Below are 16869 nucleotides of genomic sequence, written 5' to 3' on the forward strand. Positions count from 1 at the left end.
TACAGTACTGCTAACCGGGAATCTGCTAAGATGTAAATACAGTACTGCTGACCAGGAGTCTGCTAAGATGTAAATACAGTACTGCTAACCGAGAATCTGCTAAGATATAAATAAAGTACTGCTGACCAGCAGTCTGCTAAGATGTAAATACAGTACTGCTAACCGGGAATCTGCTAGGATGTAAATACAGTACTGCTGACCACGAGTCTGCTAAGATGTAAATACAGTACTGCTGACCAGCAGTCTGCTAAGATGTAAATACAGTACTGCTAAACGAGAATCTGCTAAGATGTAAATACGCTACTGCTGACCAGGAGTCTGCTAAGATGTAAATAAAGTACTGCTGACCAGCAGTCTGCTAAGATGTAAATACACTACTGCTAACCGGGAATCTGCTAGGATGTAAATACAGTACTGCTGACCACGAGTCTGCTAAGATGTAAATACAGTACTGCTGACCAGCAGTCTGCTAAGATGTAAATACAGTACTGCTGACCAGCAGTCTGCTAAGATGTAAATACACTACTGCTGACCAGGAGTCTGCTAAGATGTAAATACAGTACTGCTAAACGGGAATCTGCTAAGATGTAAATACAGTACTGCTGAGCAGCAGTCTGCTAAGATGTAAATACAGTACTGCTGACCAGGAGTCTGCTAAGATGTAAATACACTACTGCTGACCAGGGGTCTGCTAAGATGTAAATACACTACTGCTGACCAGGAGTCTGCTAAGATGTAAATACACTACTGCTGACCAGGAGTCTGCTAAGATGTAAATACAGTACTGCTGACCAGGAGTCTGCTAAGATGTAAATACACTACTGCTGACCAGGACATAAAATAAGATCAGTCTTTCTAGGCACTAATTTGTATAAGCTGGAAGATGTTACAGCTTTACATCAGTTAATTCAGTATTCAATTTCTTACTAGTATGTAATTTTATTATATGACAAACACTATCACAGCTGATTTTACTCTATGTATCCATAAACACCAGAGCCAAGCCATTTGATTTTGTCAGCCCATGTCGACTGTTTTATTTATTCTGATGCATCTTAACAAATGGAACAAATTATCAACAGAATTGCAATGTATTGTGTGACTGTCTTTGTTTAACGTAAATTAAAATTTGTCTTCTTTGTCATCTTTTATGAAAATTATCAATGTCCTCTACTGACAACACACTTTTAACAGCCTGTCACAATAAATTATCAATGTTCTCTACTGACAACACACTTTTAACAGCCTGTCACAATAAATTATCAATGTTCTCTACTGACAACACACTTTTAACAGCCTGTCACAATAAATTATCAATGTTCTCTACTGACATCACATTTTTAACAGCCTGTCACAATAAATTATCAATGTTCTCTGTTTTTATTATAAACACACTTTTAACAGTTTGTTACTATAAATTTTCAATGTTCTCCATCGTTGTCACACTTTTAACAGCCAGTCACCATAAAATGTTCATCTCCACTTTAACACACTTTATTAAATCTGCTATATGCAGTAAATTGTAACACAGTGGAATATCACTCTTACGCTTAAAGTTCAGAAATATACTGTAAACTGTCATTCTTTATTTTGAAACACTTTAAATTTAAGTGTTCTTATAATTCCGTGTACCTTTTGAAGTGTGTCACACCATAGTTAACATGGTAGTTTACAGTGACTAGTTCTGTAATCACAGTTAACATGGTAGTTTACAGTGACTAGTTCTGTAAAGCACAGTTAACATGGTAGTTCACAGTGACTAGTTCTGTAAAGCACAGTTAACATGGTAGTTCACAGTGACTAGTTCTGTAAAGCACAGTTAACATGGTAGGTTACAGTGACTAGTTCTGTAAAGCACAGTTAACATGGTAGTTCACAGTGACTAGTTCTGTAAAGCACAGTTAACATGGTAGGTTACAGTGACTAGTTCTGTAAAGCACAGTTAACATGGTAGTTCACAGTGACTAGTTCTGTAAAGCACAGTTAACATGGTAGTTCACAGTAACTAGTTCTGTAAAGCACAGTTAACATGGTAGTTTACAGTGACTACTTCTGTAAAGCACAGTTAACATGGTAGGTTACAGTGACTAGTTCTGTAATCACAGTTAACATGGTAGTTCACAGTGACTAGTTCTGTAAAGCACAGTTAACATGGTAGATTACAGTGACTAGTTCTGTAAAGCACAGTTAACATGGTAGATTACAGTGACTAGTTCCGTAAAGCACAGTTAACATGGTAGTTTACAGTGACTAGTTCTGTAAGCACAGTTAACATGGTAGTTCACAGTGACTAGTTCTGCAAAGCACAGTTAACATGGTAGTTTACAGTGACTAGTTCTGTAAAGCACAGTTAACATGGTAGTTCACAGTGACTAGTTCTGTAAAGCACAGTTAACATGGTAGTTCACAGTGACTAGTTCTGTAAAGCACAGTTAACATGGTAGATTACAGTGACTAGTTCTGTAAAGCACAGTTAACATGGTAGGTTACAGTGACTAGTTCTGTAAAGCACAGTTAACATGGTAGTTTACAGTGACTAGTTCTGTAAGCACAGTTAACATGGTAGTTCACAGTGACTAGTTCTGTAAAGCACAGTTAACATGGTAGTTTACAGGGACTAGTTCTGTAAAGCACAGTTAACATGGTAGTTTACAGTGACTAGTTCTGTAAAGTTCTTCCACGTCAAAGAAGTTACATTCATTATCAAGTAAAATGACTGGACTGCCACTGCTTGCCTAAAAAACAAAACAGCAGATTCGGTGCTGAAAACACACAGAAGAGCAGAACAGAAACATAAAAAAAACCTAGTGTCAAAAATATGCATGAGTACTGGTATGAAATGGTACCAGTCATGATTTTATTCCCATTCAAGGACAGGTGTTTTAACTTTTAAAGATAACACAAATTTGACACAGAAGGATGAATATGCTTACTGTTACAGGGGTTTAATATTTAGTAGTGCTTTTTTACATTAAGAGATGGTTCTTAATACATTCTCTGACATTCTGCATCATGAAGGCTACACAAATCAAGGGGAGTTAATCTTGTCATTTTATTACCAGCATATTTAACGTACTGACACACGGGAGATTCCTGACCTATTTATGGAGCACAAAGAACACGCATGGATCTTCTGACAGCACTGGACCATGGAGGGGACAAAGCCCTGGAGGGCAGAGGGCAGATCGGGGGTGATGGGGTGTGCTCATTGTCCACCTGGTCAGGTGAACTACAAAGCCTGGCTCAGGTAAGCAGTCCGTGTGCAGTGTGTCATCATGCTGTCCCCTAACCAGCTGGAACAGTGCTGATACAGTAACGCTCGCAATATGATGACAGTCTTTTAATATAAACCTAGGTAATTATTAATCTTCCATTAATAATTCAAAGCAAAACCTGTTTAACATTTCTCAAATCTGCTGAAACATCAAATATTCATTTGTAAATTCTCATAGTCATTTGACAGAGTTAACTGAGCTACAGCCTTATGTCAATATTCTGTCACTTCACACTGTATACATTTATCACTTCACACTGTTTACATGTATCACTTCACACTGTATACATGTATCACTTCACACTGTATACATGTATCACTTCACACTGTATACATGTATCACTTCATACTGTATACATGTATCACTTCACACTGTATACATGTATCACTTCATACTGTATATATGTATCACTTCACACTGCATACATGTATCACTTCATACTGTATACATGTATCACTTCACACTGTATACATGTATCACTTCATACTGCATACATGTATCACTTCACACTGTATACATGTATCACTTCACACTGTATACATGTATCACTTCATACTGTATATATGTATCACTTCACACTGTATACATGTATCACTTCACACTGTACACATGTATCACAACACACTGCATACATGTATCACTTCATACTGTATACATGTATCACTTCACACTGTTTACATGTATCACTTCACACTGTATATATGTATCACTTCACACTGTTTACATGTATCACTTCACACTGTATATATGTATCACTTCACACTGTTTACATGTATCACAACACACTGTATACATGTATCACCTCACACTGTATATATGTATCACTTCACACTGTTTACATGTATCACTTCAAACTGTATACATGTATCACAACATACTGTATACATGTATCACTTCACACTGCATACATGTATCACTTCACTGTATACATGTATCATTTCATACTGTACACATGTATCACTTCACTGTATACATGTATCTCTTCACACTGTATACATGTATCACAACACACTGTATACATGTATCACTTCATACTGTATATATGTATCACTTCACACTGCATACATGTATCACTTCATACTGTATACATGTATCACTTCATACTGTATACATGTATCACTTCATACTGTATACATGTATCACAACACACTGTATACATGTATCACTTCATACTGTATATATGTATCACTTCACACTGCATACATGTATCACTTCATACTGTATACATTTATCACTTCATACTGTATACATGTATCACAACACACTGTATACATGTATCACTTCATACTGTATACATGTATCACTTCATACTGTATACATGTATCACTTCATACTGTATACATGTATCACTTCACACTGTATGCATGTATCACTTCACAGTGTATACATGTATCACTTCATACTGTATATATGTATCACTTCACACTGTATACATGTATCACTTCACACTGTACACATGTATCACAACACACTGCATACATGTATCACTTCATACTGTATACATGTATCATTTCATACTGTACACATGTATCACAACACACTGTATACATGTATCACTTCATACTGTATACATGTATCACTTCATACTGTATACATGTATCACATCATACTGTATACATGTATCACTTCACACTGCATACATGTATCACTTCACACTGCATACATGTATCACTTCATACTGTATACATGTATCACTTCATACTGTACACATGTATCACTTCACACTGTATACATGTATCACTTCACACTGTATACATGTATCACAACACACTGTATACATGTATCACTTCACACTGTATACATGTATCACTTCACACTGTATACATGTATCACAACACACTGTATACATGTATCACTTCACACTGTATACATGTATCACTTCATACTGTATACATGTATCACTTCATACTGTATACATGTACCATATGCATAGTGTGTGTATATATACATGTATCATACATGTGCGATAACATCAATCTCAGCATTTGACCTTAAGCACAGCATTTTCCAGGGGCCTCTGTTACCGAGATGGTTAGCAATCCACCGTGACGCAATGACCATGAAGTCTCCCACCAATACGGTCACTGTAAGTTCAAGACCAGCTCATGCAGACTAAGTGTAGGTCTAAATAACATGCTGTCTATTTCATTAAATGTTAATTAAAACTGCTGTTGACCTGGGATCCATTCAAGGGCCCCTCTTCTTTATTCTCTACTTAAATGACATAGTTGTCAATGCAAAGGAATGTAGCCTAGAACTGTGTGCCAACAGTGACACCATGGAACAGTCAGCCAAGGATCTCATGGCTGCAGACAACATACAACACCTGTTGCCACCTGTTGATATTAGTAAATGGTGTTCTGAAAACCACAGGAACAAATAATAATAAAGGTACAGCCACCGCAATCCTAACAGAAGGGTCAAGAATGCTGTGCTCAAACTAAGCTGCTCGTGAATCTTGAAAACATATAAACTACGTGTATATCTCTAATCATATATCAAGTCTAATGTCCATATTAAAAAATAACAAACTACTCTTCTCACAGAAAATTTTACAACTACAAACTTCTCCTGTACAATGTTTATATTCTTCCTGTTATGTCATACTGCCATCTGGGGTATCTAAAGTCTTTTTTGATAGAGTTTTTAAACTTCAGAAAGAAGCAGCTTGGCTTTAATATTGTTGACAGCATGGATATGCCATTGAAGTATTTGAATTGGGTCAATTCACTGCGCAAATCAACACAACCTCACTCTCCACAAACCTCTCAATGATCTCAATGTAATAACCCAGATTACATGTGCATGACCTAGTTTTTAAACTGGTAGTTCCTGAACCACAACTGTATTCCTCCAGCAAACAACTGTAAACCATACATTTCCCAAATTCTGAATTATACTTCATTTTTCATTATTATTAGTATTATTTTTAAATTTGTTAAGTTTATCCTAACAGTTAATCTGTAATTCCATATGTCTGACTACTGTTTTATTATTATTTTTATAAAAACTACCACTCAACATTTGCATGACTTTTTTCTTGATCATTATTAAATGTTAATTTCAACCTCAACATGATGCCTTTATTGTTTTCCTTCTGTCATACTGTTTCTTCAATGTTAACAATAATTTAGACAAGTGTGAAAATGTGAGTGAGTGGATGTTTGAATGAGAGGGTCTCGGGGAAGAACAGCTGTTTGCTGACTGAGTTTATCAACCTTTTGTAAATAAAGTTTATCCCTGAATCAATATAAAGCTTTACAAATGCATCTTTGATGTTATAAGTACTGAACTGATCTTGTGTTTAATCATTGGTGGTGTCCATGATTGGTGTTTTAAGTAACACAGCAGTTTTTGTGATGCTTGTGACAGTCAGATGAATAATGGTTCAAAGGGAACAAGCCACTACAGCAAATTACACACTGTCTACACTTGTTTGGTTTATATCTTGCCAAACTTAAGCCAGAAACTGTACTCATGGCTTTCAGTAATAAAGTGTCAGTATCAACAGATAGTGCTACAGATAACAGACAATGGCTACTTCAGGGACAACTGTCGATTGATTCAGCTTTATGAGAAAAAGACATGTATACGCTGTGGGGGACACAGAGAGTGTAAAGTGCACCTATGTTGCTGAACTTGCTGGAAAGATTTAATGAAAAGAAAACAAAGTGTACAGAAATACAATGTAATGTAAATGTAAAGTAAACAAACTGTGCAGAAGCAAAACTTTGAAACAGAAATACAACATAAAAACACCGCAAAGCACTCACAATGTTGATAAATTCCTGGTAAGAGATAGTGCTCATCATGTTTTCTGTGGTCTTCAACCTGAAGATCTCCATTTTGTGCGGATCCACTTCTTCCTGGAACTCCGGCTCCTCCAAAATCCGCAGGAAGTCAGCCATCTTGATTTCACCTTTCCTCTGCTCATCATACTTCAATAAATACATCATCATACTTCAATAAATACATCATCATACTTCAATAAATACATCATCATACTTTAATAAATACATCATCATACTTCAATAAATACATCATCATACTTTAATAAATACATCATCATACTTCAATAAATACATCATCATACTTTAATAAATACATCATCATACTTTAATAAACACATTATTGTACTTTAATAAATACATTTGTCCCTACGTGATCTGCTATACTCTATTGCCACTGGTTAAATGCTGACATACACGTCAGAGCTGCAGGCCATGCCAACATGGGGGTATATAAAATTTAAACCCTGTGCACTGAATTACTACGAAGTCTGACATTATTTTTGTTTTACGATGCTGCATTCCCCGGCATGTCATTGTGATGTCACCTTATACCAGCGCTGTCTACAGTCCACTCAGCTAGCATGATTTTTTTTAGCTTAGCTTTACATATAAACAAGACTGGCTTTCTATTTGATAAACATTGTAGGGATAAAACTGCTATCTATGTGTTAAGAAGGGATTATGGGTATTTAACAAAGGGTTTAAAACCCCCTGGTTCCCTTCTCAACATCACATTTCAATACATGCAGGTACATGTATGCTTATAATATCTCAACAAATACTAGGCCCTGTACATCTCTGTGACTCAACTGTCAACTGTATTATTAGCTACAGAGACACAGGCGGCTTCATTTGTATCAAACATATCTTTTTGCTGGAAATCCACAGCATTTTCACCCAGCCTCAAATTGTTATAAAATCCCAAATACATATTTTGATGCATATCTCAAGTAGATTCATCTCAAAGTATACAGTTGTGATTGCCCTGTGTTTTGGAGACTCGAAACAAAACATTATTGTTAAGAGTAAGTTTTTCATTTCATCTTGGTAGCAACGTCATGGGAGTAGTGTTGTATATGAAAATGTATGTTGTTGGATCAAAAGGGTGGAGAATGGAGCATGAAATTTACCATCAATGTTTTTGTTCAATTCTCTCCAACACAGGTAGTCACAACCGTGTGCTTCAGGATTGGGTATACACATTAAGATTTGTGCGGGGGATTTGTTACAGTTTAAAGCAGGATGAAAATACTATGATGGGTGTGCTGTCAGTAGGGTTGGGTTTGCTGTCAGTATGGATAAGTGTGCTTTCAGTAGGGATGGGTGTGCTGTCAGTAGGGATGGGTGTGCTGTTAGTAGGGATGGTGTGCTGTCAGTAGGGTTGGGTGTGCTGTCAGTAGGGATGGGTGTGCTGTCAGTAGGGATGGTGTGCTGTCAGTAGGGATGGGTGTGCTGTCAGTAGGGTGGGTTTGCTGTCAGTAGGGTTGGGTTTGCTGTCAGTAGGGTTGGGTGTGTCGTCAGTGGGGATTGGTATGCTGTCAATGGAGATGGCTGTGATGTCAGTAGGGAACTAGATGTCAGTAGGGATGGATATGCCATCAATAGGGATGGGTGTGCTGTCAGTTGGGATGGGTGTGACATCAGTAGGGTTGGGTGTGCCATCAGTAGAAATGGGTGTGCTGTCAGTAGGGATGGTGTGCTGTCAGTATGGATGAGTGTGCTGTTAGTATGGATGGGCGTGCTGTCAGTAGGGATGGGTGTCCTGTTAGTAGGGATGGTGTGCTGTCAGTAGGGTTGGGTGTGCTGTCAGTAGGGATGGGTGTGCTGTCAGTAGGGATGGTGTGCTGTCAGTAGGGATGGGTGTGTTGTCAGTAGGGATGGGTGTGCTGTCAGTAGGGATGGGTGTGCTGTTAGTAGGGATGGTGTGCTGTCAGTGCAGATGGGTGTGACATCAGTAGGGATGGTGTGCTGTCAGTATGGATGGGTGTGCTGTCAGTAGGGATGGATGTGCTGTCAGTAGGGATGAGTGTGCTGTCAGTACAGATGGGTGTGCTGTCAGTAGGGATGGTGTGCTGTCATAAGGGATGGTGTGCTGTCAGTAGGGATGGTGTGCTGTCAGTATGGATGGATGTGCTGTCAGTAGGGATGGTGTGTTGTCAGTAGGGATGAGTGTGCTGTCAGTACGGATGGGTGTGCTGTCAGTAGGGATGGTGTGCTGTCAGTAGAGATAGTGTGCTGTCAGTAGGGATGGTGTGCTGTCAGTACGCATGGGTGTGCTGTCAGTAGGGATGGGTGTGCTGTCAGTAGGGATGGGTGTGCTGTCAGTAGGGATGGGTGTGTCATCAGTAGGGATGAGTGTGCTGTCAGTAGGGATTGTGTGCTGTCACTACACATGGGTGTGCTGTTAGTAGGGATGGGTGTGCCATCATTGGGATAATAGTGACAGCTGCTAATAAGGATAGACACTGTAAACATGTAAACATGACCTACTGTATTCAGCTGCTAACAAGGATAGACACTGTAAACATGTAAACATGACCTACTGTATTCTGGCAGCCAATAATATTAGCCTTTATAGCATGAACTAAAATGAGCGGAACACAAGAAATATTACTTACTCTTTCAAAGTGACTTTTCCATCTCTACAAGGAGAGACAAGAACATGATGAAGGTAGTTGTTATACAACAAAGCTATGTGGATTCCTCACATTCATATCAGATAGGATTCAAGCAATGTACATAAATCAGAAAACACATTTCGTTTGCATTTTGTTTTACTTTAATACTACAAACATCAGCTTTTGAGACAAACAAATTAAAATATATAATGTTTGCTTGAAAGTTTCTCATTTTCATATCACCAAATAAGTTAGATCAGAATTCTGAACTGATAAAGAGACAAAGCCCGAGCTCACATCTGCTAGAAGATTGGATCGTAGACAGACCATCTCTATCTCAGTGCTTTCTGCCATAATATACACACGGACCAGTTTGGAGGTTGATTGCCACCCCAGCCATCGCCCCAGATTCCGCCTCATCCGTCAATGACAGCCAGCCCAATCAACTGTACACTGCTGCAATCAAATGCAAGATAAACTTATTAACAAATACTGGAGACAGACAGGGGCAAACAGGGCTTCTGATCAGGATTATCCCCCTTGTCGTAAATCTTCTGTTTTGACAGCGCTCTATCTGTTCAGAGAAACACGGCCTCAATTTCTAATCAATTACCGGAGATCTGACGATGAGAAAGTGGCATAAATTTGGCTCATTTCCTGTCTGTGGTGATGACCAGCTGGGGGCAATTCAGTTTTAGATGAGGTGATGAAACACTCAAATCTTGTAAATGCCACTCAGCACTTAACAAAGTATCCTTGGAATGGAAGAAAAATCCCCCACAGCTATGTCCCTCTTTCCATCAATCAATACCAAGCAGAGAAATCTTCACAAAACTTTGGGGAATGCTGCAAATCAGACTCATTCTAAGACTGCCATTCCCATTCAATGATGCCACGGGCATTTCCTCTTTTTTTCTTTCTCTCTCATAGCGCTTTAAACTCTTACGGAACAACAGAAAAACATGGAAAAGAAAGATTATGTTATCCTGCTCTTTCCTGGTTGCTACATGGTCTAATGCCCTCTTTTCATGTATGTTACTTTTCTCACGGTTGTTCCTCTACCAATCCAGTGTTTATCACATTATCACAGGTATTACACGCTGTTACTCCGTCTGATCTTATTTCTAACCACAAACAAGCTCATACAAAAACTAACACAAGCTTTTCCTAGACTCTGAGGGATTGGTATGGCAATAAGCACATTAACACCTGAATACTCCCCTCCAGGTATTCTTTGTACTAGTCAGTGCTATATAACCCATTGGGAGTAATTTGTATAGGATCTTGATCATGAAATCTGATGAAATATCTGTACAGGCCTATACATATCAGCCAACTGACAACCAGCCACCTGTCAATCAGCCACCTGTAAATCAGCCACCTGTCAATCCACCACCTGACAATCAGCCACCCAACAATCAGCCACCGGACAATCAGCCATCTGACCATCAGCCACCCAACAATCAGCCACCTGACAATCAGCCACCTGACAATCAGCCACCCAACAATCAGCCACCCAACAATCAGCCACCTGTCAATCAATACTCATGCCCCTTAGATTAACACTCAATACATCTGATCAAAGGTTACTTACACATCATAAACATTCATTAATCATTACAGTAAAATACTGTTATTTAATCTTACCAGAATGTTAAATTTTAGGCTGAATTCCACCATCCCATAACTTCTCAATACTGTTAAAGGCACTTCACAGTCAACTGTACCATACATCCAGGTTAACAGGAGAATGGGGATACATTTCTGATCTGACCAGTGACAGTGTTTACTACACTGCATAACAGTAGACCCTGTTTTATTTACATTTATATTTAACCATATCAGGCACATCTAATTCTTAAAAGTAAAGACAACAAATGGTGTAACCTGGGTTCATAAGGAAGAACAGGCCGATATGTAAAATTCTAGCCATAGTACTGTTTTTCTGATCTGGAATTCCTACGAATCCAAGGGTGTCTTTTTCCCCAACAATCAGAAGACCTTTAGTCACCAAGGAGAACTAAAGTTGATCACTTATCATCTAATTCATCCATTTCTCAACAATTACGAAACACAGACCCTACACTTTTCGTTAAGCTGAGCTTCTCTTCCCAAAGTTATTCAAATATACTTCTCTGCATTATATTATTCAGACACATTTTTATAATGCGTGTGAAACAGTTTAGCACTCTAAAAATAAATGTTTTTCTGCTTCTTTGCCGACAATAATCACAAGTACCACATGGTTTTTGCACAATTTTCTGAAGATATGTGTTAGTTGGAATTGTTCTATGTACAAGCTTATATTGGAAAGGGGAAGATGTGAAAGTAGCAATGTCATATTACCCCGTTCTGTACTCTTTACATTAAGAACACTTTCCCAATGTCATATTACCCCGTTCTGTACTCTTTACATTAAGAACACTTTCCCAATGTCATATTACCCCGTTCTGTACTCTTTACATTAAGAACACTTTCCCAATGTCATATTACCCCGTTCTGTACTCTTTACATTAAGAACACTTTCCCAATGTCATATTACCCCGTTCTGTACTCTTTACATTAAGAACACTTTCCCAATGTCATATTACCCCATTCTGTACTCTTTACATTAGGAACACTTTCCCAATGTCGATATTTCCCTTCTGTAATTCTCACACTGCTAACAGAATATCGTAGAAAACCCTGTTGCTTTTTGTTTTTTCTCTAACCAAGATTTGAAACAAAAAAGAAAACACTGGTCTTATATGATCAACATTTTTATCTGTATCCCGCTACCATTTGATAGGTGTGCTTATTATAAACGGGTTACTTAAAGTCTAGTCTATAAAGGTGCCCTCTATGTTACATTTCTGTTAAAGTCTGTAACATTTAGAAAATTTCCTGTTGGAGTAATTACACATCTTTAATACCGAACATGGTTTGAATTGATAACATGGCAGCGCTCTCGATTTTCCAAATGTGAATTTTTCTAACCTATACTTTGAACTGCGATATCTTAGTTAGGCAATATAAAATATATGCTTTCTAAACATGATACTGGATACTGCATTGATGCATTCTGTATATACATTTGGACTAGTCTACCAATCTCTCACAATTTAGTAAATTTCCCCATCAGAGACTATCCTGTAGCTATATGCACCTCCCTATGTACATGGCATAATTCTTAACACGAGTTATTAGGCCTCTTTTTTTTTGTTTGGGAAGTTTCTATCTGTCCAACCACCCCCCCCCCCCTATCCCCTTCCCACCCCTGTCCCTCAGAAGAGCACTTCAGCCTGGTTTATAGCCATAATCACACTCACATTCTCAGCTTTATCTCCCAAGTGCACATCTTGGTTTCCTTGTTTAACAGTCACATTTTGGTTTGATTGTTAGCTGTTCTCCACTAGGGATTTGTCTCTCCCTTAAGCACACTACTGCTATTTTCTCTACTAACCACCTCCATCCCCTACCCCACGTCTTCCTTCCAATGCCCACTCTCTTCTTGTACTATACCCCAGAGAGCTGTTTACTTTCCACAAGCTGACTATAAAACTGTAATTGGGCACTATTAAATGGCAGGATCGGGTTTGCTGAAACTCATTTGATGTTGTAAACCTCCAGGCGTGAATCAAACCTAAGAACATGGGACCAGGAGCATTTATAACAATCGATAAAACATACCAGTTATCTGGGCAGCCAAATGTGTTACAGTCGCTTGATACAATGTTACAGTGGCTTGATACATTGTTACAGTGGCTTGATATATTGTTACAGTGGCCTGATACATTGTTACAGTGGCTTGATGGCTTGATGCATTGTTACAGTGGATTGATGCATTGTTACAGTGGCTTGATACTTGTTACAGTGACTTGATACTTTGTTACAGTGGCTTGATACATTGTTACAGTGGCTTGATACAGTGGCTTGACAGTACACATCTACATCTATGTGTACTGTCACCACAGATGTTCATATCAGCATATGTATGTGTAGTATCACTGCAGATGCGCATACTGGTACATGTATGTGTACTCTCACCACAGATGTGCACACGGGTACATGTATGTGTACTCTCACCACAGATGTGCACACGGGTACATGTATGTGTACTCTCACCACAGATGTGCACACGGGTACATGTATGTGTACTCTCACCACAGATGTGCACACGGGTACATGTATGTGTACTCTCACCACAGATGTGCACACGGGTACATGTATGTGTACTCTCACCACAGATGTGCACACGGGTACATGTATGTGTACTCTCACCACAGATGTGCACACGGGTACATGTATGTGTACTCTCACCACAGATGTGCACACGGGTACATGTATGTGTACTGTCACTGCAGATGCGCATACTGGTACATGTATGTGTACTCTCACCACAGATGTGCACACGGGTACATGTATGTGTACTCTCACCACAGATGTGCACACGGGTACATGTATGTGTACTCTCACCACAGATGTGCACACGGGTACATGTATGTGTACTCTCACCACAGATGTGCACACGGGTACATGTATGTGTACTCTCACCACAGATGTGCACACGGGTACATGTATGTGTACTCTCACCACAGATGTGCACACGGGTACATGTATGTGTACTCTCACCACAGATGTGCACACGGGTACATGTATGTGTACTGTCACTGCAGATGCGCATACTGGTACATGTATGTGTACTCTCACCACAGATGTGCACACGGGTACATGTATGTGTACTCTCACCACAGATGTGCACACGGGTACATGTATGTGTACTCTCACCACAGATGTGCACACGGGTACATGTATGTGTACTCTCACCACAGATGTGCACACGGGTACATGTATGTGTAGTATCACTGCAGATGCGCATACTGGTACATGTATGTGTACTCTCACTACAGATGTGCACACGGGTACATGTATGTGTACTCTCACCACAGATGTGCACATGGGTACATGTATGTGTACTCTCACCACAGATGTGCACACGGGTACATGTATGTGTACTGTCACTGCAGATGTGCATACCAGAACATGTTATGTATGGTAACTGAAGACAAGTGGACTGAAGCAGGAAAATGCACCGGGTAATGATACATTGCGCTCACTGTTGACTTGAGCATAAGAAACTGGTACAGAATATTTGGCTGAGTCTTAATCAATATTGACCCCACTATGGTCTGTGTTAAACTCCCTTCATCGGGCCGCTGAGTGCATCTGAGGCAACAGGGAGCTACAGGCTCTCGGGTATAGCACCCCAAACATCACACTACCCATATCCATATCAGCACACTGTCCTGTATCTGTACCAGCACACTATTCCATACCCATAACAACACAATATCCCATATCCATAACAGCACACTACTGCTTATCCATAACACCACATCACCCGATATCCATACCAGCACACTACCCCATATCCATACCAGTACACTACCCAATATCCACACCAGCACACTACCCCATATCCATACCAGTACACTACCCAATATCCATATCAGCACACTACCCCTAGCCATATCTGCACACTAAGCCATATCTATTTCAACACACTACCCCATATCCATATCAGCACACCACCCCATATCAATAACAGTACAATACCCCACACCCATACCGGCACACTACCCCATATCCATCTCAGCACACTAACCCATATCCATAACAGCACACCACCCCATATCCATAACAGAACACTAGCCCATATCCATATCAGCACACTACCCAATATCCATATCAACACACCACCCCATATCCATAACAGAACACTAGCCCATATCCATATCAGCAAACTACCCAATATCCATATCAGCACACCACCCCATATCCACATCAGCACACCACCCCATATCCACATCAGCACACCACCCCATATCCATATTAGCACACTACCCAATATCCATACCAGCACACCACCGCATATCCATACCAGCACACCACCCCATATCCATACTAGCACACTACCCCATATCCATATCAGCACAATACCCAATATCCATATCAGCACACTACCCCATATCCATATTAGCACACCACCCCATATCCACAACAGTACAATACCCAATATCCATACCAGCACACCACCCCATATCCATAACAGAACACTAGCCCATATCCACATCAGCACACTACTTCATATCCATAACAGTACACCACCCCATATCCATATCAGCACACCACCCCATATTCATAACAGCACACCACCCCATATCCATAACAGAATACCAGCCCATATCTATATCAGCACACTACGGATACAGGGTACTGTGCTGACATGGATACAGGACAATGAGCAGGAATGGATACACTAGTACAAATTCTCCAGCTGACCATACATGTGTACAAAGTTTAACAGGCAGGTGGTAATGATGGCAGACCACTGTCCAGTGTGGCACATGCCAGACCACTGGTCAGCTGGTGGGCAGCTAAGGTTATTGATCACTTCTAATTGGATCAAGACCCAAATCAGTTTAATTCTCTCAGAGATTGCTTTGTCACAATCTTATTAGCCTGATGGCCTCTGGACACTCAGTCAAGAACCTCGATCCTGAACATTTGGCCCATTCATCATGTAGCCTTCCAGCGGACAGCCAGTTTCATAACCAGTGGAATGGTAAAAATAAACGCAGAGCTCCTTTGGATAAGTTCAGCTGCTGGCTATTTCAAGGTAATTATGAAGTTTGTGTTACTTGTTATAAATTTTGTTTTACTTCCATGATTTCACCTTGCCAATGGATACAAACTTTTCCTCCAGCATTGATACATATAATGATACAAATTGCACAAACAATGACATGACGTTGAGTATACTTTTCACATTTAACAAGCAAAATGGGCAATTTTGGAAACTTTAACATAAACAACTAAAAAGCACTAATATTTGGCAATACAGAAGCACTGCCAAGATAAGCATGGACTCCACATATTGGCTACAAAGTCTGCCACCTTAGATTAGGGGCCCCCAGGGAACAAGTCTTCTGATGTCTGTTTTCTTTGGCTCCTGATCAGCAATAACTACCCATGTCTTAATTACCCCACACATGGGCAGTGGGTCATCTCTACCAAGTTGTTAATTACTCGACTCAGGAGTGACTAGTCCTCCCTGGAACACGTGCCGACCTGGCCTCCACTAGGCATTATCTCCAGTCCTCAGTGATAGCAATTAAACACTGAGAATACTAATGTACTGGTATG

The 16869-nt window shown here is 39.7% G+C and overlaps 1 protein-coding gene across 2 annotated transcripts in view; it reads right to left on the reverse strand.

Moving 5' to 3' along the window:
• The window catches only part of LOC135473077 (rhomboid-related protein 2-like), a 34587-nt gene that overhangs the window by 14901 nt on the left and 2817 nt on the right, over window positions 1-16869 (reverse strand). For both annotated transcript variants that reach the window (XR_010444584.1, XM_064752887.1), the window contains exons 2-4: window positions 9982-10140; window positions 9685-9708; window positions 7049-7213 (exon numbers count right to left, since the gene is read on the reverse strand). Coding sequence is in view for 1 of the 2 variants with exons in the window: in XM_064752887.1 (XP_064608957.1) it covers window positions 7049-7213; window positions 9685-9708; window positions 9982-10104 (312 nt within the window). In the remaining variant the exon portion in view is untranslated. The remainder of the gene's footprint in view (window positions 1-7048; window positions 7214-9684; window positions 9709-9981; window positions 10141-16869) is intronic.

Source organism: Liolophura sinensis, chromosome 1 (genome assembly GCF_032854445.1).
Source record: "Liolophura sinensis isolate JHLJ2023 chromosome 1, CUHK_Ljap_v2, whole genome shotgun sequence".
NCBI lineage: Eukaryota > Metazoa > Mollusca > Polyplacophora > Chitonida > Chitonidae > Liolophura > Liolophura sinensis.